The sequence below is a fragment of the Notechis scutatus genome, chromosome 1 (assembly GCF_049901735.1).
Source record: "Notechis scutatus isolate UNSWTSFEM ecotype Mainland chromosome 1, rNotScu1.2, whole genome shotgun sequence".
NCBI classification, from domain to species: Eukaryota; Metazoa; Chordata; class Lepidosauria; order Squamata; family Elapidae; genus Notechis; species Notechis scutatus.
In genome coordinates this window covers 336,675,908-336,702,069 of record NC_142009.1, presented here as the reverse complement: position 1 = coordinate 336,702,069, position 26,162 = coordinate 336,675,908, and the positions used below count along the sequence as shown (strand labels likewise).

At 44.9% G+C, this 26,162-nt stretch overlaps 1 protein-coding gene across 1 annotated transcript in view; it reads right to left on the bottom strand.

The window, feature by feature from the left end:
- MAP2K2 (mitogen-activated protein kinase kinase 2) overlaps positions 1-26,162 on the bottom strand; it is a 44,457-nt gene that overhangs the window by 4,781 nt on the left and 13,514 nt on the right. Inside the window, exons 3-10 of the mRNA XM_087952076.1 lie at positions 21,789-21,935; positions 14,800-14,877; positions 14,446-14,497; positions 13,091-13,215; positions 9,675-9,888; positions 6,721-6,785; positions 3,929-3,990; positions 1,914-1,959 (exon numbers count right to left, since the gene is read on the bottom strand). Coding sequence (XP_087808202.1) covers positions 1,914-1,959; positions 3,929-3,990; positions 6,721-6,785; positions 9,675-9,888; positions 13,091-13,215; positions 14,446-14,497; positions 14,800-14,877; positions 21,789-21,935 — 789 coding nt within the window. The remainder of the gene's footprint in view (positions 1-1,913; positions 1,960-3,928; positions 3,991-6,720; positions 6,786-9,674; positions 9,889-13,090; positions 13,216-14,445; positions 14,498-14,799; positions 14,878-21,788; positions 21,936-26,162) is intronic.

Sequence of the window (26,162 nt, the reverse complement as noted above, 5' to 3'; positions counted from 1 at the left end):
CAATTCTCCTGTCTGGAGATAAGCGGACAGACCAGTCCTATGCGGAGCCCGCTTTCTGTTTCTATAAAAAGCTGTGTTTTTCCAGGGTTGGCGGTTATTAAGATACGTGGACTTCAACTCCCAGAATTCCTCAGCCAGCATGAGGAGGAATTCTGGGAGCTGAAGTCCATGCATCTTAACATGGAGTTGGAAGTCCACACATCTTCCCCAATTCTTGAGAGTTGAAGTTCACACATCTTAAAACGGCCGAGGAGGAGAAACGTGGATACAGAAACTCATCCTCTGTTTCCCAATGGATTTTCCCTCTTTCTGAAGTCTTTAAGGATTTGTGTTTTGGGCCAGGGGAATTCAGAGGAAGTGTGGGAAGGCCCTACCACTGGTGGTATGGGAACACCCTGGCCACGGGGGATAACAGAACAACAGAAGTTGGAAGGGACCTTGGAGGCTTTCTAGTCCAACCCTCTGCTTCCAGAAAAATGGTTGTCCAATCTCTTCTTAACAACTTCCAGTGTTGGAGCATTTATAATTTATGGAGGCCAGGTGTGTTCCACTGGCTTTATTGTTCTCACTGTCAGAAAATTTCTCCTTAGCTCCAGGTTACTTTTCTCTCCTTGGTTAGTTTCCATCCCTTGCTTCTTGGCCTGCCTTCAGGTGCTCTGGGAAATAGGTTATCCCCCTCCTCTCTGTGACAGCCCCCTCAGATATGAGAACACGGCTATCGTGTCACCCCCGAGTCCTTCTTTTCATTAAATGCAAAGGGATACACCAGGACTCCAGCTCCTGGGGTTGTGGGAGGACCCTAGAGCTCCTCAGCTCGAGACCACCTCCTCCTTCTCTGCCACAAATGAGGTCTGGACGGAAAGTATACCCTACCCAATTCAGGGCTTTTCCCTGGACAACCTGCACAATCGCTGTGCGATTCTCAGGGCTTTTCGCACTTGGAACCCTACCCTCAAGTGGAGGGCTGCAATTCAGTGGTGGTGTTCTACTGGTTCGGGTGAGCCAGTAGTAAAAAAACAGCCAGAACCAGAATTTCTTTCTTTTTCTTTCTTTCTTTCTTTCTTTCTTTCTTTCTTTCTCTTTCTTTCTTTCTTCCTTCTTTCTTTCTCTTTCTTTCTTTCCTTTCTTTCTCTCTCTTTTTCTTCCTTCCTTCTTTCTTTCTCTCTCTCTCTCTTCTTTCTTTCTTTCTTTCTTTCTTTCTTTCTTTCTTTCTTTCTTCCTTCCTTCCTTCTTTCTTTCTTTTCTTTCTTTCTTCTCTCTCTCTCTTTTCTTCCTTCCCTTCCTTCCTTCCTTCCTTCCTTCCTTCCTTCCTTCCTTCCTTCCTTCCTTCCTTCCTTCTCTCTCTCTTCCCTCTCTCTCTTCCTGATGATCAGCTGTTCCAATGATCAACTGTGCTGGGATCCCCCTTGCTGTCTTACTGCTTCGCCCAGGAGGCTTCCCCGAGGCCCAGGAGACAAAAAGGGTGTGCGTGTGTGTGCGTGTGCATGTGTGTGTGCTGCGTGGTCTCCCCGTGCTCCGTTTTTGCCTCCTGGGCCTCAGGGAAGCCTCCTGGGAGCAAAAATGGCCTCCCAGGAGCCTTCCCTGAGGCCCAGGAGGCCAAAAAAACTGAGCACCGTGTGTGTGTGTGTGTGTGTGTGTCTGCAAAAAAAGGCCACGCCCACCCAGTCACACGGCCACGCCCCACCTAGCCATGCCCACAGAACAGGTAGTAAAACTATTTGCATCCCACCCCTGCTGCAATTCCTCAAAGAATTTCCACACCAGCGGAACCTACACGTTCCCACTCAGAGAAGAGTAATGGTAAGAGAGGAGGAGAGGGAACCAATTGACCTGCTGGGAAAGTGAGCAAGGATTTGGCTCTCCTTATGGAGGGAAATTCGGGGTTTGTGCACACACAAAGCAACAATTCTTACCATCAGCATCTTTAGATCTGCCCGTTCAGCAGGGTTTTTAATTAAGCTGCGGGGGGGAAAAGAAGAAGAAGAAGAAGGTTGGTCAATTACGATCACTGCAAAATATGCGCACGCATATACTCCTTGGGGGACCCAACCCCAGGCTTTGGGGGATGCCAGAGGCACAAAGCTCTCCTCGGCTGTCCTAACCCAAGTCCGTCCACATGGCTCAGTCATGAACAAGGTCATGCCAAGAGCACAGCTAGTCCTCAGTTTACAACAGTTCGTTTTTAGCAATCGTTCAAAGTCACGATGGCACTGGAAAAAGGGGACTTGCGGCTGTTTATTTCACACTTCCGACAAGCGAAGTCAAGGGGGAAGCCAGGTTCACTTAGCAACCGTGTTACCAGTTTAAAAACTGCAGCGATTCCCTTAACAAACGTGGCAAAAATAGTAAAAATGGGGCAAAACTCACTTAATAAACTTCTCATTTAGCAACATCAATTTTGGGCTCCGCCGTGGCTGTAAGTCGAGGACTACCTGTATGTGACTCCTTGAAGTGACCTTTCTAGCTGGAGGTAGTCTTCGACTTACAACAAAATTGTAATTCTCTCGTTCAAAATTCATTTAGTGACCATCTGAAGTTACTATGGCACCGAAGGAAATGACCTAGGACCATTTTTTACTGTTGCAGCATCCGCGTGGTCACGTGACCAAAATTCAGAAGCTTGGCGGCTGACTCCTATTTATTTGTGTCCTTGAGGGGGGGGGAGTCATGTGATCCCCTTTTGCGACTTTCTAACAAGCAGCGTCAATGGGGATGCCAGATCCGCTTAACCGCCGTGTCACTAACTTAACAATGGCAGCGATTCGTTTTAACAACCTTGGCAAGAAAGGTCGTAAAATGGGGCAAAATTCACTCAACAGGTGTCTCGCTTAGCAACAAAAATCTGGTTCTCCCTTGTCATCGTAAGCCGAGGACTACCTGTACAGAGAAGCCCATGGAGAGAGGAACTGACAGCTTTGCCGGACTGCATTCAGAAGTTACGCCTTTTCTAATCTGATGAAAATAATCTGTCGGTGTCGAAGAGCCCTGGCACTTAGAACTTAGAATAACTTTATTGTCCCTTTGAATGTACAATAATCGGCGTACATTAAAAATGAAATTTTCACTTCTTATCTTCCTCCTGCACTTTCTTTTCTGGTTGAGGGCTTCTTTGAGGTGGCCATTTCTGACCACCGCTCCTACCGCCTTCGGGAAAGGGAGTTTGACCAGCTGAGGAGGAGAGATGCGGCTCTCCTCGACCCTGCTGGCGATCTCCCCACTCTTTACCACCTCTACGGGGGTGGCTTAGCCCCGAAGCCAGCTGGCTCGGGGCGCTCTAGCGGCAAGCCCAGGCAGAAACCGCGCACGATCGCGGATTCCTGCCTGCCGCCGAAGCCCTGCAAACCGTAAGTCACCATACCAAGGGTCTCCGTTTCCAATATACACTACATGAACATGACAAAATAAATAAATACAAAATTATGCACATACCCACACATATTCTATGACCCGGGGAAACAACACAGTCTAATTTGGATGTCTACATGTACATGGTGAGAGAAATGAATCTTGCAGATTTACCAGAAGGATGGCCTAGGGAACAAAGCTGCTAGTCCTGCTAGAATTACTTTGAAACCTCCTCCCAGAGGGGAGCAATAGAAACAAGACTGTAAAGTGGGTATGTGGGATCTCTGACAATGTTGGGGCGCTAAGCACCTAGCACTTATAAGCAGTATCTTGAATAACGAGAAGTGAGCTTCCTATGATCTCCACTGTCCTTACCACTCTCTGTATGGACTTTCTATCTGAGGCACTGCTGCCACCAAACCAAACAGGGATGCTCAAGGTCCCCATTTGTAGGCCTGGCACCCAAAAGGGAGAATCCCTCATCCTGAGCCAGCAAGTTTCCAAGTGATACATTTACACAGACTGCCGGGCCCCTAAATGCCAAGTTTTTATATTTCCCACTGATAAGTGCAAGACGTCTTACCATTTATTTACAAACTCCTGGAATTCTTGGGTGAAAACCCCAGTCGGCAGTTTTGGAGGTGGCTGAAATACACAGGGGGAAAAAAAAATTAAGTTGAGGAGGTTTGGGAAAAGCCACTTCAGTTTAGGAAACAGCCTTCAACCAATGGACTGACTTAATGACAGTGGCATTTGCTTAATGACCACTGCAAAAAACCACAGTGACTCAGGACTGTAACAGACAGGCTCCATTATGGTCATAAGTTGAAGTCTTTCCTGTATGTTTGGAGAGATTTGAACACATTTATGTGCAAGGATGCAATCCCAATAAACAGGTCCTTAGCTCATTCTAACATCATCAAGCCTTGGGAGGGAGTAAGCATTTGATGATACCAGTTGGGCCGATGAAAAAGAACCAAGCTAGAGGATGATACTCCCCCCCCCCCCAAACCCCCCCCCCCCCTAGGATTGAGGATGTCACCTAGTTGGGCCATGAAACGTCTGTAAGACAACAACTAAGCTCAGAGAGCACCAAGGACCCCCACAGCTCAACCCTAAGCTACAAATAATCTCTTCTATTTGGATAAAAGCTCCTGGTCCCCACTGGTCAAGAAGGAAAGCCACAAATGATAGGGATGGAGAAAACTTCAGCATGGTTTGGGGCCTAGGCTCTGAAGTCCCCTTGTTCTTCCAAATCTGACAACGCTCCTCATTGGTTCATCATTCAAGATCCCAAAGAACCTGGCATATTAATAAACTAGCAGCAAAAGTCCTCTTTCCCAAAGTGGCCTCTCCACAGAATGGGATCAGGGGTGGGTGGGCCATTCTCTCTCTCTGTGCTGAACGGATATAGTCCCAAGGGAGCCACACAGTTTCCAGGGACTCAGTCATGTTGCTTTCTTACTTCCGATGTATATTTATTTCCATTTGCACCCTCTTCATTCTGTTTCTGTCTCCGTGAAGCCCAAACAGAACCCATCAACCCTGTGACCCTCCCTTTCTATCTCTCGTTGGTCCACAACAAGAGAATATTCCCTGGTTTCCTTCCTCCTTTCAATTTAAAAGGCAAGACCGTGGACATAAATCTTCATCTTCATTCATTCTTCATTCCCATCTTCATTCATTCTTTCCCATCTTCATTCATTCTTTCTTCCTTTCTCTGTATTTTCACTGAGACTGAAAACGTACAGGCATGCGATTTGAGCTGTTCCCATTTTACTAGTGGCACCTTATTTTTACACGCAATTAGACATGAACGAAGGGACGCACGCGGTGGCTCAGCTTGTCGATCGGAAAGGTCGGCAGTTTGGTGGTTTGAATCCCTAGCGCCGCGTCAAGGAGTGAGCTCCCGTTACTTGTTCCAGCTTATGCCAACCTAGCAGTTCGAAAGCAGGTAAAAAAAAAATGCAAGGGACCACTTTAGTGGGAAGGTAACAGCGTTTTGTGCGCCTTCGGCATTTAGTCATGCCGGCCACATGACCATGGAGACGTCTCTGGACAGCGCTGGCTCTTCGGCTTTGTAACAGAGATGAGCACCGCCCCCTAGAGCTGGAAACGACTAGCACATATGTGCGAGGGGAACCTTTATCTTTACTTTTAGACATGAATGACACTGTGGTGGAGGACAGATTAGACCAGTAGTCCCCAACCTTTCTAGCTGGAGGAGAGGGGATGGTTCCATGCGAGTGGCAGGTGCCCACACTCGTGGGTGCGACTCCGTTTACACAAGCAGGTGCGCGCACATCATGCGCGCAAATAAGAGCCTCGCACGTGAGCACCTGCCGCTTGTGTAAATGGAGCTGCATTCGCGAGTGCTGGCTGGCCATGTAAATGGAGCTGCACATGCGTACGTGCTGGCCTGCTGCTGGTGCAGCTCGGTTCAGAATAGGCTGCGGCCCAGGATTGGGCTGTGGCCTGAGGGGTTGGGGACCCCAGGATTAGAGACTTCTAACCTGTGGACACAATGAAGTGGGGTAACAGACAAAGCTTAAACTGGTTGGGAGCCTTTATTGGTGAAATAGGTATTGACAGAAAAAGGGAAGAGAAGGGTCGCAACGCAGAGCAGGCTGGGGCACCCGTCAATCCTGAAGCTGGCTTGGCCGAAGCCACCTTGGAGCCTCAGGGCTGCCACAATGGAGCTGAGGGTTAGGGAGAGAGAAGATTGGAGATAGCTGGGGTTGTGTAGTCAAAATAAAATACTTTCTCCTGGGAACCAAGGACGTTCCCACACCTGACCGGAGGAAGGAGGAGTGATTGTCAACCAGAACTGTGGATGCTGCCATGATTGGGCTATGTGACTTGATTGTTTGGCTTTGAGGGAAAACCTTTTACTTTTCATTAGGTGAAAACCAAGGGGCCCCTCAGAGTTTGGTTTTCACCAGATATATGCCAATATGATATTTCCAATAAAGCTATTCTTTGAGGAAATCTCCTGCCTCAGAGGTTTTGCTTGCAACGGGTCTAGTACAGAGGTCTCCAAAGTTGGCCACTTTAAGACTTGTGGACTTCAACTCCCAGAATTCTCCAGCCAGCATAGCTGGGAGTTGAAGTCCACAAGTCTTCAAGTGGCCAACTTTGGGAAGCCCTGGTCTAGTACTTGGAACCCTGGCATAAAACCAATTCTCTGAGGCAAGAGTACCCTGACAGCACCTGGCCCCGAAACACAAAAAGCCAGATATTCCACCAGGTGTTTAATCCGCCCACCATACCGTTTTAGTCCCACGCCTCCAGGGACATGATTTACAAGGCATGAATGCAAACGGACCGGCCCGCAGTTAAAAAGAGAGTCAAAAACGCCTTCTCTCGGCCACTCACCTCATTCACAATGTAGTCAAGCAATTCAAAAATGGCCATGGCGGGGCGGCTGTCCATCCCAAGACCTGCAGGGTTCAAAAGAGCAAAGGTGTGTGTGGGGGGGTGAAAAACGGCATGCGGAGAACACGCGCCAAGAAAGCGTGTCCATCTTCAAGAAACCCTGGGAATACTGAAGGGAGAGCACGATCCAACACCAACCGGGAGCTTGGCTGGTTGGCCTTGGAACCTGAAAGGTATGCAGAAAGCAGCAGCAGCAACAGGCTTCTCAGAGACAGGCAGACCTTGACTTAACGACCATAACGGATCCCAACACTTATCTTGTTAATGGAGACATTTCCTAAGCATGTTTTGCCCCATTTTACGACTTTTTCTTGCCACGGTGGTTAAGTGAATCACTGCAGTTGACAAGCCAGGAGCCCGGTTGTTAAATGAATCTGGCTTCCCCATTGACTTGGCTTGTCGGAAGGTCGCAAAAGTGGATCTCGTGTGACCATGGGACACAGCAACGGTCATAAGTATGAACCAGTTGGCAAGCGTCTGAATTTTGATCGTATGAACATGGTCGTCACTTTTTTTCCAGTGCCATTGTAACTTTCAATGGTCACTAAATGAACTGTTTTAAGTCGAGGACGACCTGCAGTCAGTCCCAGCTTCTACTATGTAGCTTAGGAGTTAATATGAGAGGGTTGGGGAGACATAGGAGAGAAGGCTGGGCTGAAGCAGCCATCTGTGTCCCGTCTGTGATCCACCTTATTTGTCTTAAATAATGACCTTGCCTGGTGACTTTTAGCCTAAAAGGTAGGATAATAAGAACAAAACTAAGTTTACTGAGACCCACGATATTCCTTTTTTGTTTTATTTTTATTGATTTACCCCACCATTCTTATTTTTGATAAATAATTCAAAAGTGGTGAGCCTCCCTTCCTCCTCCCATGTCCCACCACAATAACGACCTTGTGAGGTGGGTTGGGCTGAGAGAGAGAGAGATGACTGGCTCAAAGTCATGCAGCTGGTTTTCTTGCCTAACTCAGGACTAGAACTCACCGTCTCCTTTTGTCACACCCAGCCAGCTTTTGTACCTGACAGGACTAGATGCTTGGCCCAAACTCATCCGGCCTGCTTTCCTACATAAGGTGGGACTAGAACTCCCCCTCCCCTGGTTTCTAGCCTGGTGTCTTCATCACTAGATAAAAGACAAGCTGTATAGTCCTGAACATCTTTATCTATGGGAAAAAGCACGAGTGAAAGTGGCTCTCTGCCACCAAGAAGTCTTCTCCTTTCCATTCTGGATACTGAATATTTTTATCCACTGATTCCTTGAGTTTGGGGATCTTTGGGGCTTGAAAACCTCGTCCTTTCATTCTCCCAAATCTTCATCACGTTGACAAGCAACATCTTGCTGCAATATCATCCCCCCACCTATTTGCCTCAGGATGTGCCATGTTCAACTTTAGCCCTGCCAGTCAGCAACAACTCGTGCCAGCTAGGCATAGCTTAGCTGCAGTCCAATGTATCTGGAGGGCATCGCATCAAGGAGGGTGGCTGAGCCGCCTTGAAAAGAAGCTCACTGCGGATTTCCCAGCCAGCTTGTCTCATTGCAAAGGATACTTGATGCAAACTGGCGAGTCGAGGAGAGTAAAAAAAAAAACATGTAAAAAATCAGCAAAGTACAATTGAGCCCAAAACATATGTTGTTAAGTGAGAAATTTGTTAAGTGTGTTTTGGCCCATTTTACGACCTTTCTTGCCACGTATGTTAAGGGAACCACTGCAGTTGTTAAGTTAGTAACATGGTTGTTAAGTGAATCTGGCTTCCCCATTGACTTTGCTTGTCAGAAGGTCAGAAAAGGGGATTAATTGCATGATCATGGGACACTACAACCATCATCAATAGAAGCCGGTTGTCCAGCATCCGAATGTCAATCATCTGACCGTGGGGAGTTTGGCAACGGTCATGAGTGTGAGAAATGGTCATCAGTCACTTTTTTCAGTGCCGTCGAACCTTCAAATGGTCACTAAATGAACTGTTGTAAATTGAGGAGTACAGGTAGTCCTCGACTTACAAACCATCTATTTAGTGACTTGTTTAAAGTTACAACGGTACTGAAAAATTGACTGAGGACCATTTTTCACGCTTTACGACCTTTGAAGCATCGTCATGACCACATGAACAAAATTCTTGACAACTGGCATGTACTTACGACAGTTGCAGTGTCCCCGGGATGACGCGATTCCCCTTTTGAGTCCTGCTGACAAGCAAAGTCAACGGGGAAGACAGATTCACTTAACAGCCATGGCAAGAAAGGTCCTATTTTGGGGTCAATTGAAGTTGTACGTTGAAGGCCACCTGCAACTTGTCATTCTTGAAAGTGAGTAATACTGAATTTCTGTAACTGAATAGCCTATGAGTATTTATTTAATTCTGCTGGTGCTGTTCTTTCATGCCTGATGCTTGGGAATGAAAGCCAGCTGAGTGACCTTGGGCCAATCACCAGGAGCCTGTGAGTTCTAGTCCCGCCTTAGGCATGAAAGCTAGCTGGGTGACCTTGGGCGAATCACCAGGAGCCTGTGAGTTCTAGTCCCGCCTTAGGCATGAAAGCCAGCTGGGTGACCTTAGGCCAATCACCAGGAGCCTGTGAGTTCTAGTCCTGCCTTAGGAATGAAAGCCAGCTGGGTGATTTTGGGCCAATCACCACAAGCCTTGAGTTCTATTCACACCTAATGTGAATAGAAAGCCAGCTGGGTAACTTTGGCCCAGTCAATCTCTCTCAGCCTACTATGTCAAGCTGGTTGGTCAATTCCTTTCATAACCAGTGGATCAACACTCTTTGGAAAATGCTAGGAAGAAGAATGAACCACAGTCCAGCTGTGAATGATTATGCTACCTTCCGACATTTAAAAAAAAGTGATATAATTTCAACTTCAGCCAGCAACTTCCCAGGAATGAACTCTTACCACTAACAGGACGTCCTGGGGGCTTGGGTCGCGGAGAGATGCTGTGGGTCTCCCCTTCAGCCCCATCGACTATGGGACGACCAAAGATCACTTCCAGTTCCTTGCCATCGGGCGGCGGGATGGGGTACCGTCCGATTGACAGCTCCACCAGGGAGAGGCCCATGCTCCAGATGTCCGACTGAACGGAATAATGAGTGCCTTGTAGACGTTCAGGCTGCAAGCAACAGCAACAGAGGTGGGTGAGTGCCCATCCTGCAAAAACACACCTGCCAATCCCAGTGGCTCCTTCAACATCCAGGTGTCTGCGGGTACACACCTGTGTCAGAAATTTATGGCAAGCCAGCAAAGAGGTTTTCCCTGTCTGGATAGATGCTCAGTTAATTACCAGAGGAGATCTTCAGAAGCCAGGCTAAGAGAGTTATAATAATCTACCTAGGGAACTTTTGCTTACTGGGTCGTATGCAAATAAATTTTAAAAAGCAGAAAATACAGTTGTGCAGTTAACAGAGAACATAAGGTACCTTCCTTTGGCTGCAGTTGCAAAAAGCTGTGCTACCTTTGTTGTCACAACAGACTGGGAACTGAAACCACTGACACTTAATGCTATGATTGATGATTTAATTTATAGGATGCATCAGCTCCTAAATGACTTGCTTTTGCTTCCTAGGTTTTGAACGAAAAACTCTTGTTTTAAACCATCTTTTAAACCCAGACTGGATGGAGGGGGCAAACAGCTGATAGGTTGATGACTTCCCAGAAAGACAGATTTATATTAATATAAAATAGCAACGTACTTTTTTTTAAAGTGCTGGAATCAAAATTAATATTTCAACTATCGCTATCTTGATACCACATCGGCTTTAATACCTGCCTAGCTAGTAATCTAGTTGTTACACAACTTCCCTTGACAAACACACCAGTCCAGTTAGGCATAGGATGTACAGAGCGCAGAGGTGCGGGACAGTCCTGGAGGCCCCTCGGGTGTCACATGTTAACACCTCTGTTGTGTGAGTTGAATTGGTTGCCAGTTTGCTTCCGGGTCCAATTCAAGATGTCGTATCTTCAAAGCTCTTTATGGCAGTGGGTTCAAGTAAGAGGTGGTATTCAGCAGGTTCTGACCAGTTCTGGAGATCCAGTAGCGGAAATTTTGAGTAGTTTGGAGAACCGGCAAATACCACCTCTTGACTGGCCTCACTCCCATCTCTTCTCTGCCTCGCATTGAGTCTCAGCTGATTGGCTGGGTCTTCTTTGGTTGCCCTGCACAGGAGAACGGAGCTGGAAAGCAGGTTAGTGGGGTGGGGAGGGACCAGATTTTGCAGCATCCTTCCCTGCCACGCCCACCAAGACATGCCCACAGAACTGGTAGTAAACTTTTTTGAATCCCACCACTGGCAAAGTAATCTCGGGAGCCTTGTCACCCCAATGGGACCAGCCTGTCCTGCTCACATCAGCAGAAGAGACATACTTTGGATCTTGTCTGACAAAAGGATTTCAGCTGGTGGGGGTCCAGGAGAAGAGCCTTTTCCGCTGTGGCCCCCACCCTCTGGAATATTCCCTCTGCTGGAGTCAGGCCCATAATCCTGGCTTTCTGGAAGAGTCTGAAAACACGGATCTGCCAGCTGGTCTGGGGCTCCAACAGGAGAGGCACTTATGTTGGGGCCGGCTAACGGGCTGGAGAGATCCCCCCGCAATGTTACCTGTCCTCATGGTTTTTCGCCTCTTAAAACCTTTAAACCCCCTAATTTTAACCGCTTTGTATCATCATTTGTAACTACTGGCCATGCTGCAAGCCGCCCAGAGTCACTTAACAGTGAGATAGGTGGCATAGAAATTTAATATATAAATAAATAAATTAAAAAAAATGTAACACCGGGATTCCAACTTCAACTTGTGATCCAGTAAAGACTGGGCTTTTGCTCCCCCCACTTGGTTCCTGCTGAACAAACCAATCTAAAAAGATCCACTCATGCTAAGTATACTGTGTTCGGTTTGTACTTTGGTTCTCCTCTTCCTTTAACCGAAAAGAATCGGAAGTCAGATTCTCTATTCCGTGCTTATAGAGAGAGGAGAAGCTTCTTTCCTTTTTAAGGTCTATGGAAATTCTCAACCACCCAGATTAGTTTTTCCAAGGGACTTTTTCGCCCCCCAAAAGGAGCCCTGGTGGCGCAGTGGTTAGAATGCAGCATTGCAGGTTGACTCTGCCCACTGCCAGCAATTCGATCCTGACTGGCTCAAGACTGACTCAGCCTTCCGTCCTTCCAAGGTCGGTAAAAGGAGGAGCCAGAGGTTGGAAGCAAAATGCTAACTCTCTAAACCGCTTAGAGAGGGCTGTAAAGCGGTATATAAGTGAAGCGGTATATAAGTCTAAGTGCTACTGCTACCTATAATCTATCATATCTTTCTCTGTCTTCTATCTACAATAGCTATTTATTGCTGTGTCTGTCTGTCTATCTAGCTATCCATCCACCCAGTCTGTCTATATTATCAGTCTGTCTATATTGTCTACATTCTGCCTGCCTACCTACCTACAATCCCTCTCTCTCTGTTTCTCAGTAACTCTGGTGGTGCAGCAGTTAAGAATGCTGTATTGCAGGCTAACTGTGCCGACTACCATCCTGACCGACTCAAGATTGACTTAGCATTCTGTCCTTTCGAGGACGGTAAAATGAGGACCCAGATGGTTGGGGGCAGGATGCTGACTCTGTAAGTTGCTTGGAGAAAGCTATAAATCCCTATGAAGCAGGATATAAGTCTAAGTGCTATTGCTAAAAGGCAACTGGGCTTTGTTTTCTCTGAAAACATTTCGCTTCTTATCCAACAAGCTTCTTCAGTTCTAACGCTTCTTAGGAGTCAGAATCTCAGTGGAAGCAACCGAACGGCTTGCCAGTCAAGCACGCTGCTCAGTCAGAATTGGAAAGAATTCAGGTTTTGTAGTCCACTGCTTTAATTTAGCTGTTTATATGGAATTGTTGTGTCTCGTACAAATGCTTGAGCTTCCTCTACACCAGACAGGATTAAGGAAAGCCTTGGAGAGGAACAGTATCTGCCAGAAAAATGAAGGCATTCATAGCCCAAAGAAACTGATTTCAGAAAAGAAACTTTTTTTCAGAAAGAAACTGATCCAGCTTAAAGGAAGAAACGGTTTAAGGCACTGTTCCCAACCTTGGGGACTTTTAAGATGTGAGGACTTCAACTCCCAGAATTCTAGGAGTTGAAGTCCTCATATCTTAGGTTGGGAAAAGACCGGTTTAAGGTGACATAGCTGCAACATAGCACAAGCCATCATGAGAGAGGTTGAAGTGAGGCAATCTTCATTACAATACCCCCACACCAGCTGTCATATAGTACCAATCCCTCCCCACAGGACGTGTCCTAACTCCTGTTTTTAAAAACCTTCAGAAAGGAGGAGGACGTACAGACATATAGGACCGGGTGCCCACGAAGGAATTGGCCATGGAGTCGATGAGCTGCCCGCTGACTCCAAAATCACACAGCTTAATCTCACCTCGAGAATTCACCAAGATGTTAGAAGGCTTCACATCTGTAAATTAAAAACTGTTTTGAGAGACGAAGAGGGGAGGAAAAAAAAAACACCAACACACAACAAAACACTGAAAAGGAACTCTACTTGGAGACTGTTCTAGATAAAAGCTCTATGGTTTCTCCCCCCTAATGAAGACAGGAAAGAACCCTGCAAGGGGTCAATTATCGTGCTAGACCATGCAACAACTTTGGATAGATCAGCATGGCTGGCTGGGGAATTCTGGGAGCTGAAGTCCACCTATCTTAAAGCTGCTAAGGTTAAAAAAACTCAGTTAGATGGCAAACAATTAATAAACTATTAATATTAATAAACCAGTAAATACAGGTAGTCCTCAACTTACTAACCATTTGTGTAGTGCCTGTTCAAAGTCACAACAGCACTGAAAAAGTTTCTTGGGGTCCTTTTTCACACTTACAACCATTGCCTCATATCCAGTCATATGATAGCAATGGAAACTTTGGGGTCAATTGTGGTCATAAATCAAGGACTACCTGTATTCTCAAGGGCTGTACTGTGGGTCCAATTAACCTGTGACTTTAGGCTGATTTCATGCCAGCCTAAATGATGTCCATCCCCTGGCAATTCTTCAGAAATCATCTTGCAATCCCTTTCCCCACTGTGTATGGTGTCCCCCCCCCCCAAAAAAAACTCTTCTGAGACTCGGAAAACTCACCACGGAAACGACCCGCCTGACCAAATTCTCCTTCCATTGCTGGGAAGCAAAATTTAAAGGCCTTAAAACTGCAAGTGATTAATTTTAGAATTAACTGTGAAGGGTTTTTCTTGGTGAACGAGAAAAATGTCCCTAGTTCTGACATGAACACAAAGGTGACAGAAGAGGCTGCCCTCAAGAGCAGCTGCCAGCAAGAAGCCGTGGTCTGTATAAGTGCTGTGCGATATAAAACACAATTTCCAGATTTTTGCAACCCCAACAAGGTTGCAAAAACCCATAAACCAGGCAGCGCACCATACAGCCACAAGATAGATAGATAGATAGATAGATAGATAGATAGATAGATAGATAGATAGATAGATAGATATAGATGTAGATATTTAAAAAGTAATGTAATATAAGGCATTGGATAATTGCCTCCGCCCCTAGGTAATGCTCCTGGTTAAACCATGTGTAGAATTAAGCCTTGGAATGAGAAAGATGTCCAGCAGATCTACACAACCCCAGTTCACTTACATATGCAGACTCCTCCTCCTATTACAAGCAATGCTCACCTCGGTGCATGATTTGGTGCTTCTCTCGTAAATAAGCCAATCCTCGCAGAACCTAAAGGAGAGGAGAGGAAAAAGGGAAGGGAAAAAGGAAAGGAGAGAAAGGAAAGGGGAGAGAAGAGGGAGGGAGGAGAGGAGATAAAAATCAGGATTTGAGGGATGGAAGCCATCATGACTCCCATTTTATAAATGGGAAACTAAAAAATAAAGACTCATACAAGTGTGTGACAGAACAGAGGCTGGCCATCTCTGAAGGGGTAATTCGATGCCCAAATGCTTATAGGAGGATACATATGACACTCTGTATCTGGTAAAACCTTGTTTGGGGGAATTAAAAGGAGGCAGCTGCATACTCACTGCTATACTGACTTTGCCCAAAATTTCTTCAGGAATCCTCTTGGCTTCTTTCAAAACCTGATCCAGGGAACCGCCATCCTAAAACCAGTGGAAAGGTAATTATGCTTATTTATTAACTGGATGTTTATCCAGCCTTTATCACTTTATAAATAACTCAAGGTGGAGAATGTAAATACTCCTTCCTCCTCCTATTTTCCCTGCAGCAACCAATCTGTGAGGTGACTTGGGCTGAGAGAAAGGGACTGGCCCAAAGTCACCCAGTTATCTTTTGTGCTAAGGTGAAACTACAACTCATCACCTTCTAGTGATTGGCCCAAAGTCACCCAGCCAGGTTTCATGCCTAACGCAGTACTAGAACTCACTATTTTCTGCTTTCTTGCCTAAGGCGGCACTAATACCTCACCATCTTCTGGTGTCAAAGTCAGCCAGCCTGCTTTCAGGCTTAAGATGGGACTAGAATTCCCAGTCTCCTGGTTTCTAGGCCAGCAGCACCCTACATTATCTTAAATTTTAGAATTAGAAAACATCTCTCAACCAAATGAATAATAAGAAACCAGATTTAAGTAAAAAAAGGGCACAAAGAATATCTTAACGTCACTTGAAAAATACAAGGCATATAACATTTCAACAGCTTCCCTGAAATTAGACGAAGAAAGGACAGGTTACCCCCTCAAGGAGCGTCCTGCGAATGGGGCATTGCTAGAGAAGACACAACTCCACATGGCCTCAACCAAACCTCTTAATAACGAATTATATAGGAAAGTTGATTGACAGAGCCAAAGACGATTCTCAGCAGCTCTGGTTCACAGAGTCAGGAAGCAAAACGTTAAACACCCTTCATTGTCAACCATCCTCCATCTGCTTTAAACAGCTATAGTTCGGGAAGACTAACGAAGCAGATTCTCATTTTTTTAAAATCTATTTAATTATCAAATTTATCTAGCTACCCATCACACAAAAGTAAGGTTTTCCCGAAAATTCTGAGTATATTTTTGTAACTCGAAGGTACCTTCCTTCTTAACAGAATGTATTACACCTGGGTTCCTTGAAACAATATATGGCTTGGCTAAGGCACCTTATTCACTGGAGAAAGCAATGATGTTAGGAAGAGTTAGCGGTAAAAGGAAACCAGGCCTACGAAGAACACTGTGGCCTGGAAATCATCAAAGATGACATCAGCCAGAACATGGAAAAAATCAAAGCAGCAAGATCGGAACAGACCTGGTCTGTAGAAAGATGTTGAGACTCTAGAAAGAGTGCAGAGAAGAGCAACCAGGATGATTAGGGCACTGGAGACTAAAACATATGAAGAAGTTACAGGAACTGGGCCTGGCTAGTCTAGTAAAGAGAAGGACCAGGGGAGACAGGATAGGAGTCTTCCAATATTTGAGGGGCTGCCACAGAGAGGAGGAAGGGGCCCAGCTATTTTCTAAAGCGCCAGTAGGCCAGACAAGGAATGATGGATGGAAACTGAACAAGGAGAGATTCAACCTGGAAATAAGGAGAAACTTTCTGACAGGGAGAACAATCAACCCATGGAACAGAAGCCCTCAGAAGTTGTGGGAGCACCATCACTTGAGACTTTCAAGAAGAGACTGGACTGCCATCTGTCAGAAATGGTGTAGGGTCTCCTGCTTGGGCAGGAGGGGTTGGACTAGATGACCTACAAGATCCCTCCCAACTCTGGTTATGTGTTAAAACTGTTAGAATCACTAAGAATCAGATATGGCTGATCTGATATCATCATGGGTGGGATTCTACGGGTCTGGGCTGGTTCGGGCAAACGGGTAGCTCCGAAGATCAGCTGTGGGCGAATCAATTCTCTCCGACGATCAGCTGTTGGGCCTGCCTGCCCCATCTCTAGTCTGTGCTTTATCTCCAGGTTTTCCAGCTCAGCTGACTCGCGTGGCACAGCAGATTGCCGCGTGTCTGCCGTTTTACACACGGGGCTTGCAGCAGAAGGTGAGTTGTAAACACTACGCACGGGCGAAGCATGCATTTGGCGCACGCACGCTCACCAAACTGGTTGTTAAACACAGTTGAATCCCACCCCTGGATATCATCATCAAACTCCATAAACCTATGTAGCACATCTACTGTTCTTATACCACAGGAAGTTACAATCTTTGCAGAACACATGGAAAATATTCTGTCCTGAAAGGGCAGAGTGCTGTAACAAATCCCAACAGTGGCTTCTGTGCTGATGCCACTGCCAGGCTGAAAGGGGACCAGGGAGGCTCATGTTCGTGTCCTCACATGACCACCGGCCTCGGTAACTGTCAGCTGCGATCAATCTCACAGGACGGTTGCTAGGAGAGCAAAAGGGATGAGGGAGTATTACTTGCATCACCTTGACCTGCTGGGATGCAAGATGAATACACGAGCCACCAGGCTGAATTTAGCGAGGTGAAGAGAACGTTCAAGACCCGGTAGAAGACACGATGAAAGGAGATGCCTGCCCATCATATGTCTGGGACAAATTGGTTTAATCACAGAAAACCTCCTCCTCCAGCATTACTGAAGGGTTATCCCATTTTCATTATGTACATGCTGTGGAGGCTTTAATATGGCAATTCAAATGGCACAAAAGGTGGGATCCTTGTCATGAGTAGCTTAAAATGCAGCAAAAAAAGAGAAATGACAGAGGAGGGAGATGTACGTGCTATTTCCCAAGGCACCGGAAGGCCAAACAAGGAATAATGGATGGAAACTGATCAAGGAAAAGATTCAATCTGGAAATAAGGAGAAATTTTCTGATAGGGAGAACCATCAACCCATGGAACAGAAGTTGCTTTTGGAAGTTGTGGGAGCTTCATCCGTGGAGGCTTTCAAGAAGAGACTGGACTGCCACCTGTCAGAAATGGTGTAGGGTCTCCTCATTGGGTGTGAGGCGGTTGGAATAGATGACCTACAAGGTTCCTTCCAACTCTGTTAATCTGACTACAAGAAACCATGGATGGAAGTTAATCAAGGAGAGAAGCAACCTGGAATTAAGGAGAAACAGTGAGGACAATTAACCAGTGGAACAGCTTGCCCCCAGAAGTTGTGGATGCTCCACCACTGGAGGCTTTTAAGAAGAGATTGGACTGCCATCTGTCGGAAATGGTGTAGGGTCTCCTGCTTGGGCAGGAGGGGTTGGACTAGATGACCCAACAAGGCCCCTTCCAACTCTGTTATTCTAAGTAGGACAGTTAAAACAGGGAAATTCAATGCTTAGATGTGTTATACAGGTAGTCCCCTGACTTATGGTGAAAATTACATCAGATTCCTCCCCAAAGGTACTTACAACCTAATTCCAAAATCCAACAACCATCCCAGTCATGTGAACTGCATTCTGGGCACCTGGCAACCGACCCACATTTATGGACGTTTGTAGTGTCCTGCAGTCACATGATTGCAAGTAGCAACGTTTTTGTCAAAAAGAATCCTTCAGTTTTTGGCAAAAATGCCCTATAGTGGACAATTGGTTCACTTAACGACCAGAGAATTCACTTAACGACTCCTGCGAAAACAAAAAGGTGATAAAAATCAGGTTGATCACATGGGTAGCCTGTTTTACAACTATCACGATTTATTGATTTTTTTCACCTTTTTGAACTGCCGGTCTCCCTCAGAAAGCGACTCTTGAGTGACATACAATGAAATGCTAACTATATGGACTTGTGACCGTAATCGGCAGGCTCCGTTAAGTTGAGAACTGCCTCTATGTGCCAGTTGGGCTGAGCAGTTAAGAGGCATCAGGCTACAAAATGAGGCAAGTCTTGCTTTAGTCATGAAAATCAACTGGCTGACTTTGGGCCCTCTCTCCCAGCCCAATCCACCTCACAGGATTATTGTTGTGGGGAAAATAGGAGGAGGAAGATGAATGTTTCTGCCACTTTTGAGCTATTTGAAAAAATAATAACGGAGGTATACATAAATAACGATGGACAAGAAGTGAAATGTCTTCAAAGAAAAACCAGAAAGTCCAGTCACCTCTTGAACAAAGCACCTTTGGGGACAACCATGACCTGGGTGATTGAGAATCTCCATAGACATATAAACAAATAAATACATTTGCCATCAGGCCTCCTTTTATATAGCATTATCGAAGGGCAGCTTTTAATCCCCCCCCTCAACGTTTACCATAAAAGGTCAGTTCTTCCCACTCCTTTTGTTGTGGAAAATGCTCTGCAATCATTTACTTTTTTCCAAGCCGTAGAAATATGGATGTAATTGTCAAGAGGCAAAATCCATACCCAGAGCCAACAGTTCAGACAGTCAGGATTTGAGCACCTGCTTCCAGGAGAGGAACTAAAGAGGCACCCTGGAAAGATATCCCACGGAAGTGGCTCTTGAGACACGGGAAGAGTCATTTCTGGGCCTCTTGAAGAAGCTGGCAAGGCTGCCTACAATTGTCGTAATGTGCTGAAGTGGCTTTGCTTTTGAAAAGATAAAACTCCAGGGGACTCTGCCAGTTTTAGAATTAAGTCAACAGATGGCAGCATCAACTTTGTGCTACAAGCAAGGAGACGACATTTTCCCCGGTGACTGATTCCATGCTCAAGAGAGACCGGCCTTGCCCAGAAGTCAAATTCAGATCAACCTCTATCCTATGAAACAGACATTTAACATATTTCTCAAAATCGCTAGTCAAGACAGCGATCCAGACAGATTAATAGAAATTACCGCAGGTAGTCCTTGGCTTAGGGCCACAATTGAGCCCAAAATTTCTCTTGCTAAGACAGTCGAGGTTTGTCCCATTTTAATGACCCTACTTGCCACGGTCATGAAGTGAATCACTGTGTCAACCCTGAAGCTGACCTGACTGAAGCCATTTTGTCGCTTCAGTATTGCCACACTGGAGCCGAGGGCTAGAGAGGTAGGAATAAAGATTTGTAGCCAAAACAAAACAGTTTCTCTTGGGAACCAAGGACATTTGCACACCTGGTCGGAGAGAGGAAGAGTGATGTTACCCAGCAACCGGGCAGCACCTCGATTGGACCATGTGACTGATTGTTTGGGGAAAGGGAAAAATGTTTACTTTTAATAAGATGAAAACCGACTCTGAAGGTTCCCACGTGAGGTTTTCACCTAATCAAAAGTAAAAGTTTTTTCCCTTTCCACAAACATATATCATATTGGCATAGACTTGGTGAAAACCGACTCTGAAGTTTCCCTCGGTTTTCACCAGGTCTGTGCCAATATGATATATCCAATAAGGCAATATTCTTTTGAAGAATCTACCTGCCTGGGAGTTTTGTTTGCTATGGGTACGTCACTTGGAACCCTGACACGCTGCCGTCGTGAAGTGAATCTGGCTTCCCCGTGGAGGCTTGCTTGCCAGAAAGGCGATCCCATGACCTGTGCAACCGTCACAAACAGGAACCAGTTGCCAAGGGTCTGAATTTCGATCACGGGGTTGCTGCAATGGTCGTTAAGAGTGAAAAACAGTTTTTTCAATGCTATTGTAACTTTCTTTGAAAGGTCACTAAATGAGTGGTTGTATGTTGAGGACTACCTGTACAGCTGTGATTAACAGCTGTGGCAAGAAAAGACGTAAAGTGGGGCAAACTCATTTCACAAATACCTCACTTAACAACCGAAACTTTGGGCTCAGCTGTGGTCGTAAGTCGAGGACTAAATGTACCACTTCATGTGCCTTTTTCTGTTATAATATTCAGTTTGCCTGGCACCCAGGTGATTGTCCAATGGCAGAAAGCTGACGTCTTCCAAGCTTGGAGAACAAGAGAAATGTAGAGGCTGTACCACTGCAGATTCTTTTTAAGGCACTGACCCTAGGCGACTGTGAGTTATAGTCCTTTGGCATGAAAAACCAGCTGTCCCTCTCTCTCAGCCCAACCCACCTCACAGGGTTGTTAATGTGGGAACACAGAAGGTATGTTTGCTGCCTTGAGTTATTCATAAATAATAATAAAGGTGGGATCAAAATCAAATTGAATCTATCAATCTCCTCCTCATCACCCATCCCCTCCCACTATCCTAACGATTTATATTGACTGTTTCCTAGTATGATTTGATCGCTTATTGCACCTTATGACTATTATTAACTGTTGTACCTTACGATTCTTGACTCTTGACGAATGTACATTTTCTTTTATGTACACTGAGAGCATTTGCACCAAGACAAATTCCTTGTGTTTCCACTGGCTACTAATATTTCCCAAAGTAGGAAACAATTAAGCAGCCATCAGCATTCTCAAATAAACCGACTATCTTGGTAATATTCAATTATTTGATCTCTTATCGGGATTAAATATGGGAAGGTTAAGTAAAATATAGTATCTCAGTTCATAGTCTGCTTGCTTTTATGTTACATCTGGAGTGGATTTTTGGCTTGTTCTTCTGATAAGCCAGTATCTGAAGCAATCTGGTAGCAAAAATGAGGAAGATTAGCCAATAATCCCAATAAATCAAGAATTCTCCTCATACTGTGGAAAAAAGTGGATCGTTATTGGTAATAGAGACCTGCAATTGATGCCACAAAAAGCAGAAAAGAAACATTTAGAATACTGCAGGTAGTCATCTACTTACAACAGTTCATTTAATGACCGTTCAAAGTTAGAAAGTCACTGAAAAAGTGACTTGTGACTGTTTTTCACACTAATGGCCACCGCAGCATTCCCGTGGTCACGTGATCAAAATTCAGGTGCTTGGCAACCGAGTTGCATTTTTATGACGGTTGCAGTGCCCCCTGGGGAATCACGTGATCCCCTATTGTGACCTTCTGATAAGCAAAGCCAATGGGGAAACCAGTTTCACGGAACTACTAATTTACTAACGGCTGTGACTCACTTAGCAACAGCAGCAAGAAAAAAGTGGTAAAATGGGGCAAAATTCACTGAACAAATGTTTGGCCTAGCAAGGGAAATTCAGGGCTCAGTTGGGGCCACAAGTGGATTGACTACCCGTCACTGACGCTTTGGTAAGCTCCCTTCAAGCCTTTGATGCTGAATCAGTCCTGTTCTGCACAGGGAATATGCCCTCACCATATGCTCCATGCAAATGCTGATCTCCCCATCGCTGTAGAAGGCGCCATAGAAACCGACGATGTATGGAGAATTGCACTCGTGAAGCACTTGGAGCTCCCGGATGATCTGGTTTCGTATGGCAGGCTTGATCTCCAAGTGAATCAGCTGTGGAGGGAATGAGAGAGAAAGACACACACATCAAAGGATGGAGACAGTGCAGAACAGCTCCAGAAACAATTGTGCCCGTCTTAGGCATGGTAGGGAGGACTGGTATATAACTCACAGTCGCCTAGTTCCTAGACCAGCACTGGTACAGCCTCTTCACATCTCAGCCTCCCAGATATATATGGACTAGATCAGAGGTGGTATTCAGCAGGTTCTGACCAGTTCTGGAGAACCAGTAGCAGAAATTTTCAGTAGTTCGGAGAACTGGCAAATCCCGCCTCTGACTGGCCCCGCCCCCATCTATTCTCCGCCTCCCATTGAGTCCCAGCTGATCAGCTGGGTCTTCTTTGGTTGCCCTGCACAGGAGAACGGAGCTGGAAAGCAGGTTAGTGGGGGTGAGGAGGGAATGGGGATTTTGCAGCATCCTCCCCCTGCCATGGCCACCAAGCCACACCACACCCACCAAGCTACGCCCACAGAACCGGTCATAAAAAAATTGAATCTCACCACTGGGATTTAATCAGACAAAAGCTTAACTCAGTTGGGAATCAGTTTAACAGTAAATAACCCAGTTGGGAATTCTGGTATCCTTTGGGAAAACTTTTCCAAACCTTACCATTCCAACTTGAAAGTATTTTATGTTTTTAATTTATAGCATTATGGGGCAGTAGCTTAAACATGAAACTATTTTACTTGTGCTAAATTGTTTCATTTTTAATTATTATTCTTCCAGGCCACTGAAGGTACATTAACCAATAAACAGCAGACACAGGTTCTACCCTTATTACTCATAGGGGGAAACGGCTGGATGTGACTCAGTCAAGCCCGTACGTCTTTCCTGGAGGGGTAAAAAAATCACTGCTGTTTTAAAATGCTTTGCTAACAGAAATTAAAAGTTGTAATGTAATGCTGTTAATATAATGGCATGTTCTGCTTTCTTTTAAAAGGCCGAATCTGAAGATGTGCCACAGATAGTTTGTCATTTGAGATTTCACAGTGGGTAAAGATAACGGTGTCCCTGCGGGTTTTACTCCGCTGGTCTCTTTTTCTAGGCCACTGAGAGCCAGTGCTGTCTGAAAATGTTTCTGTGGTCATGTAGCCAGTTTGACACCACAGCACAGAGCATGCAGCAAAATACGGAGCACTGTTGCCTTCCCAGCGAAGTGGTACCTATTTATCTACTCACATTTACACACTTTCAAACTGCTAGGTGAACAAGAGCTGAGGCAAGTGACGGGAGCTCACTCCATCCCACGGTGGTAGGACTCGAACCGCCAGAGCACAGAGCTTCTCCGGCATCTTTTAAGCCACTGAGCCACCATGCCTCTAGACACTGGGAAGAGTCCTAAATTAGCTTGATGAGCGCAGTTTATTATGAAATAGTCCCATGCAAATAAACCAGTATTAGAAGACTCAATTGCTACTGACAAAATACTGTTATTAGTCATTAGTCACTACAAACCTTTCTTAAATTAATCAACAGCCTTGATTAATAGACTATTAATACATTTTGAAAGGGAATAGACTGCTTATGACTCATTGGGCCATCCTTTTATAAATATTCATTTAACTAAAGAGATCAACAGAATGACTCAGGGCAAGCAAAAAAAAACAAGAGAAGAGAACAATCTCTGACTTTCTGCTGGCTTCCCCACTGACTGTGAGAAGTTGGCAGGAAGCACTGGAGAACACAATCACGTGAATGCAGTTGAGCAAGGTGGCACTGCAGTGGCAACAAGTTTGTGAGTGTAACTGATCTGGAGATCCTTGAAATTTCAATTCCACAGAAGTCATGAGTCTCACATTCTTTGTACATATTCTTTAAGTTAGTACATTTGAGGTACATTGATTCAAAAATTGTTGTCATATCATGCACCGTTTTGGCTAATTGAAGGTTACAAACAGACAAAAGCGTTTGAATGGTGTATAGATGACAGCCAGACAAAGTATGGATAGACTGCAAGATTTGGCATTCTCTATTTGCACAAGAAAAAGCAGCTTCTGATTTTACTATAGATTAGGCTTATTTAAATCTTTACTGGGATTCCAAAACACTGATACTGATTCAATGTTTCATTTTGCATTTCTCCAGCTTGCTTAAAGATTTTTTTTTAAATCTTCCATTTTTTTAACATTATGGAATTCAAAAGATCAGACTAAAATAAGCCCTTAGAATTTAACTGTTTCCTGCAAGTCATTTTTGCAACCGAGAAACACATTTTGCAATTTAAACAGAATTTAATGTTCTGGTGACCATCTGGGCAATTTCTATTAATTATAAGAAACATATTTCCTTATAACTTATATTTTCATTTTTTTTAATCCATTGTATTTGAGCCATTGTCCATACATCGAGGCAGGTCACCCAACAGTGCAATAAATCATTTAAAAAAAAAACAACACTTTAAAATCCTAGAAACAGGAATATGTGTAATGATAAAAAGACGCAAGTTTTGAAATAGGGTTTTGCAATACACAATTCATTCACCTAAGAGACCAGGTTGTATTGTGTTATGATTGCACGGTCAGCCCCGAGATGAGCTTCTGGCCTTTTAAAAGCTATTGGCAGACACCCTTGCTCGATAACTGAGAGCTATGGGACTGCAATTATAGCTCTACATTTGCTAATGATTCTGCATCCAGGAAGGCATGCGGTATAACCTACTTAGCAGTGCAAAAAGAAAAAGAAAAAAAGAAAAAGCAGCAGAAGAAAAGTGGGAAGAAAGCAGTCACCATAGGAACGCTTGCACGGCTCAGGAATGGAACACCGAAACCAATTTATGGGAGATGGTTCACAGAAGAGTTGAAGCCTTATATTGCGCAAATGTTCTTTCCGTACCAGATGTATAATTTTGCAAAGGAGAGCAAACCCATCACCCGCCCAACCTGCTAGCGTTATCTTCCATAGGAATAAGGCACAAGATATCCACCCTTTGTTATTGATGTCGTTGTTCAATCACTATGGCGTGTCTGATTCTTTGCGATCCCATGGGGCACAGCACACCAGGTTCCTCTGCCCTCCATCGTCTCCTGGACTCTGCCCAAATTCATGTTCATTGGGTCAATGACACTAACCATCTCATCCTCTGTGGTCCCCCTCTTCTACTTTTGCATTCGGTCTTTCCCAACACTGTCCCAAAGATGCTTTTACAAAAGGCAATTTTTGTTTTTTCTTTGAAGACATTTCGCTTCTCCTTCAAGAAGCTTCTTCAGCTTCTGGGATAAGAAGCAAAATGTCTTCAGAGAAAACCCAGAAAGTCCAGTTGCCTCTTGAAAAAGCACCTTTGGGACAGCCATGACCTGGAGGACGGAGAATCTCCACAGACAAAGTATTTGAGCTTCAGCTTCCAAAGAACAGTCAGGGTTGATTTCCTTTAAGACTGACTGACTGGATCTCCTCGCAGTCCAAAGGGCTCTCAAGAATCTTCTCCAGCACCACAATTCAAAAGCGTCAATTCTTTGGCGCTCAACCTTCCTTATGGTCCAACTCTCACAGCCATCATTACTACTGACCATAGCTTTGACTACACAGTAATATCCATCCCACCAATCATCAAACTTTCTCTTCTTTCTAAACTTTCTAAAGCAGAAGATAGAAGCGCCAAAATTTAAAAAAAAGAGGCTGCTAGGCCCCTATTAGTGCTCCTTCCTGTCTTTTTCTCTTTGACCTTTCTTCTCGCTCACATGAGGTCACATAAGCCAAATCAGAAAACCATGGCCAAAATTAGAGATGAATTTCAGCTTCTCTTATCACAGTGCTTCAGAGACAAGAGAAGTCCATCTAAATGCTTCCCATCATCTCAAAGAAGAGGCATCTATTATTTTTTTACAATTATGGGTGGGACATGGACTGAAAGCGACTACTGGCAGTCCTCCACTCACAACCACAACTGGGACCAGAATTTGAGGTGCGAATAAAGGTGAATTACGCCTGATTTGACAACTTATGTGCCACAATTGTTAAATGAATCACGGTAATTGTTAAGTGAATCATGTGGTCATTAAGCAAACTTGAAGACTTTTCCGATCACATGACCCAAGATGTTGCAACTGTTGTAAACCCATCCCAGTTGCCAAGCATCCAAATTTTGATCAGGTGACTATGAGGATGCTGCAATGGTCATAAGCGTGAGAACTAATTGTTTTTTAAATTGCCATTCTAATTTTCCTTGGTCACTAAATGAATGTTTGTAAGTTGAGAAATACCTGTAGTTAGAAGCCAAAGGA